At 37.4% G+C, this 4,863-nt stretch overlaps 1 gene segment (V, D, J or C); it reads right to left on the bottom strand.

Moving 5' to 3' along the window:
* Positions 1-372: 372 nt before the first annotated feature.
* On the bottom strand, positions 373-1,106 carry LOC104991186. The segment is given in 2 exon segments: positions 373-896; positions 1,012-1,106. Coding segments are annotated over 2 exon segments (573 nt in total).
* Positions 1,107-4,863: the final 3,757 nt, after the last annotated feature.

The raw sequence follows: 4,863 nt of genomic DNA, 5'->3' as shown, positions 1-4,863 counted from the left end.
CTTTCCTTCACAAATGTTACTCTAGTTGATTTACAGTGAATTAAACTCAACACCAAATACAAATATAACCATTTTTATGGACTCTTCCACCAGCTCTAGCCATTGCCTATGTTCTAATCCTTATAACTTATCTCTTACTCTACATCACTGGTGGTTCTCCTCCAATTGTGCCCCAACATGAAGTCTGAGGGGAAAGGACTAAGGAGGTGATTTTCATGACAATTTCAGCTTCTAGATCCAGATTTGTGATGTGAGCCTCTTTAGGTGAAACTGCCATTCTATATTTTTATGGGACAAGTTTTCAAATTTAGACAACTTTTGCACATGTTCTGTGTGGCTGATTTAAAGCCAAAAATTCAGAAGGAGAATGTATCAGTAGAAAGTTACTCTAGGCACCTGCTTCCAAATGACATAGAAGGAGCTTTTATTTAGAATTAAATCTTCTGATCCAGACCACAGATGAAGCAACAGCAGGACTACCATTTCTTGTCTGGGGTCTGCAGGTGTGTATTTCAGCCTGGGTTCCGCAGCAGCCGGGCTGTCTCTTATTAAGCTCTGGGGTTTTTGTTCAGCTTTTCCTATTACTTCAAGCACTGTGAGTTCCCAGAGAGCGCAGAAGTACTTTGCAGAGTCTTCCAGCTGTACCTCTGAAATCGTGAGGCTGATGGATTTATGTGATCTCTGAAAATTTACGGAGTAGCGGCCGTACCTTGCATTCTGGCTAGAAGAACCCTGACCAATAAGGTAAATTATCTCTCCACCGGGAAGTTGTTTATACCAATAAATGTTGTAACGGCTCTGAATTGTCTCATATTGACAGCTAAGTGTGACTACCTCCCCAACTTGACTGGCAATCTCTGGCTGGTCTTGAGTAACTCTCTGGGCTACACTGGATCCTGTGAGGAAAATCAGAAAACAGAGATGGAGCAGTGAATAAAATAGTATAGGAATTAGACTAAAATAATCCAAGCTGAAATCATAAGATATTTGCTTCTCTTTTAGAATACCTACCAGAGAAGATGAAGGCCAGGAACACCCAGGGCAGACTGGAGAGCAGCATGAGGCATGGATTCCCCTGCACAAATGTGCCTAGTTCTGCCTCAAGCTTAGAGTTCAATGTCTGTGTGCCTGGCAGCGCATATACATAGTATCTGGTTCCCGTGTGACTCCTTCAAACAGGAAGTGGGATTTGTCGTGTTCATAGGTAACACGGTCTGTGCACAGACAGGAAAAAAAGTCTAGCTCACCACAAACCTTTCTTTGTCAATTTTTTCCCCCACAGGTAATTAAAGTAGGCTGTGCCTGAAAGGGGGGTTTTCAAAAGCAATCATTTTAAAGGTTTGAACTGAGTGGAACTAAAAAACAAACAAGTTGATTTTCACTTATAATTATTCCACAGAATAATTTTGCCATCCCATTTAATATAGGATTTTTGTTTGTTTTACATTTTTATTGGTGTTTGTTTACAGCAAAATGAAATGTGCTTTGACAGTTCAGTTCAGTCGCTCAGTCGTGTCCGAGTCTTTGAGACCCCATGAACCGCAGCACGCCAGGCCGCCCTGTCCATCACCAACTCCCAGAGTACACCCGAACCCATGTCCATTGACTTGGTGATGCCATCCAACCATTTCATCCTCTGTCGTCCCCTTCTCCTCCTGCCCTCAATCTTTCCCAGCATCAGGGTCTTTTCAAATGACAGAGGAATGAATAAAATGTGTTACTTATGTACAATTGTTGTTCTTTAATCACTAAGTAGTGTCTGACTCTTTGGATCCATGGACTGTATCCTGCTAGGCTCCTCTTTCCATGGGATTTCCCAGTCAAGATACTGGAGTGAGGTACCATTTCCTTTTCCAAGGATCTTCCTGAGCCAGGAATCGAACACATGTGTCCTGCTTGGCAGGTGGATTCTTTACCGCAGAGCCACTGGGGAAACCCCACAATGAAATTGCTCAGCCATGAAAAAGAACAAAATAATGCTGTTTGTAACAAAATGAGCAGACCTAAAATAAGATTTAGTATATGCAATGAACCCTTCTTATAATCTACTTATTTATTAGTCATTCATTTAGCCTATACTTACATTTCTCCATCCAAAATCTAAATACTCTATTTAAAAACTCACATATTTTTGGCGAAAGGCAGTCTTATCCAAAATTTTTAACATATTTTTTTATAGGTTTTAGGGCTCTACTTGTTTTTTTCAATACATAAAATCATTTTGACATCAAATGATAAAATATCAGTCCTTCTAACTTGCAGAGTCTATTCTCTTTTTTATGTTTGTATGACTTTATAACAAAAATAAAATAATTATTCTTTTGAAACTTGACATTGAATCTTATTTATCAGACTTTAAGGAGGATCAGGAAATTCAATCCCGTTCCTTCCACAAGTAGAATTGTCCTTCTTAGATCATGTGTTCTAGAATTGTCTGCATGTTATTTTTTCTGTTTCATTGGCCCAAAGTGTTCAGTCTAACTAGTTAGTTGCTTGTTCTTGTTTCTTTTTGTTAAGTAAAATTAAGATAAGCATGTCAGTTCTTTCTCTGCCATAATACTATAATGCACTCCAACAAAACTTGGTGTCTACAGACTGCAAGCACACACTATACCTCTACAGCACAGAAGGCGATGACTGAGATTCTGTAAACTGTTACCTGTTCATTTGAATGTAGCTGTCAACTTTCCATTTGGTTTTACCATTTTAATGGATGAATTAATATAAATGAACCAATGGCAAAATACAAAGAGAAGAAAGTACAGACAAGGTCTAAACAGTGCCAACTCCTGGCTTTTAAGTTGCTTGAGTGGTGTTGTTAATGACTGATGCATGGAGGAGAGTGCACGTCTAGTTGAGACATCTCCTCTGTCCCATTTCAACCCTGAGTGTTGACAGGCAGCTGATATATGGTTTGCATTACCAAACCTACTTGTATTTAAGTAGAAGAGATCACAAATCTCCACAGCAACTGGGCAACATCATGGTATTGTATTGTAGCATATATAATTATAGCTATTATATATATACTAGAAAATTGATATTGATAAAGTATTGCTAAAATACAGATGATAATCTGATATATTAGCTTTATATGCACTCTTTTTATGCATAGCTCTGAAATTTTATCACTGGTACAGGTTTTTGTACCATCACTAAAATAAAGATGCAGAATTGTTTCACCTCCCTAGAGCAAACCACTTTCACACTGCCTCCACCCCTGCAACTCCTAACAACTACTGATCTTTTCATCTCTATATTTTGTCCTTTTGAGAATGCTGTGTAAGTAAATTCATACATTATGTATGCAATTGTAATAATATGGTGTGTAAGCGTGTATCAAGTAGTCTCCTGAGATACCTTTTTCACTCAGCATTGAGATCCATTTAGGCTGTTGCATGAATCAATAGTAAGTTTCTTTTAATCACTACAGACCGTCCACAACTTGTGATGAATCAACTTAGGATTTTTCACAGTACGGTAGTAAGAAACCTACATATGCACTCACTAGAAACCACACTTTGCATTTTTAATTTTTGTCTTTTCCCACGCTAGCAACATGCTGTATGACATTCTCTAGTGATGTTGGGCAGCAACAGCAAGCTGAGCTCTCAGTCAACCCTGGGATCTTGAGGGTAAACAACTGATCCACATACAACCATTCTGTACCCATACAGCCATTCTGGGTTTCACTTTCAGTACAACACCTTTAAGATTAGGCCAGGCAAAACTCTGATGCACAGTAGGTTAAGTATATTATATGCCTTTCCCACTTACAACATTTTCAACTTAAAATGGTTTATTTAGACTTAACCTTATCGAAGTTGAGATAGATCTATGAATAATATTGTACTGAATGGGTGTACCACAGCATATTTATCTATTCACACAATGAAGAACGTTTGGCTGGGTTCCGGTTTTTGGCCATCACATGTATAGTTTCCATGAATATTCAAGTACAAATTTTGTGTGACCATAAGTTTTTCATCATTCCATTAGAAATGCCCATAAAGGAGTGTGATTGCTGAATTGTAAGGTGAGTGAATATTTAAGTTTATGTGGAACTGCTAAGCTGTCTTACAGAATGACTGTTCCATTTACCTACTAGCAATGTATGAGTGACCCAATTTCTCTACATTATTGCCAGAACTTGGTATCATCATTATTTTTCATTTTAGCCATTAAGAAAGATGTGGAGTGGTATTTCATTGTGGTTTTAATTTGCATTTCCCTGGCGGTTAATGATGTTGAACATCTGATTACATGCTTATTTCCCTAACACATAACTTCCACGAAATGTCTGGGTGAACCATTTTCCAATTGGACTACTTGTTTTCTTCCTGCTGAGTTAGGCAGTCATTGTATTCTAAATACCATTCTTTGATGAAAATACATTGTGAAAATATTTCCTGCCATTCTGTGGTTTGTCTTTTTCATTCTCTTAATAGTATCTTTCACAGAGCAAGCATTTTTACTCTTGATGAAATATTTTATTTTTTATGGATTATGCTTTGATGTCATGACAAAAATCATTTTGTCCAACACTTGGTCTTGAAGATTTTTTTTCAAAAATATTTATAGTTTTAGATTTTACACTTGGATGTATGGTCCATTTTGTGATTTTCCTCAAATTTTTGTATAAGGTATGAGATTTAGGCCAAGATTCAATTATTCGCCTAGGAATATCCAATTGTCCCTAAATCATTTGCTCATAAGACTATCATTTCTCCATTGAATAGTCATTGCACCTTTGCCAAAAAATCAGATTTCCCCACTTTCTCATATCCCCACTTGGGATGAGTCAGTAGCATTATCCTGTTAATGATTTTTTTTATTATCTCTTTTAACTGAACTTTTTGTCTT

The sequence above is a fragment of the Bison bison genome, unplaced genomic scaffold, assembly GCF_000754665.1.
Source record: "Bison bison bison isolate TAMUID 2011002044 unplaced genomic scaffold, Bison_UMD1.0 scf7180017847635, whole genome shotgun sequence".
Taxonomy (NCBI): domain Eukaryota; kingdom Metazoa; phylum Chordata; class Mammalia; order Artiodactyla; family Bovidae; genus Bison; species Bison bison.
The sequence above is the reverse complement of the archived record's forward strand: the minus strand, read 5'-3'. Positions and strand labels throughout refer to the sequence as shown.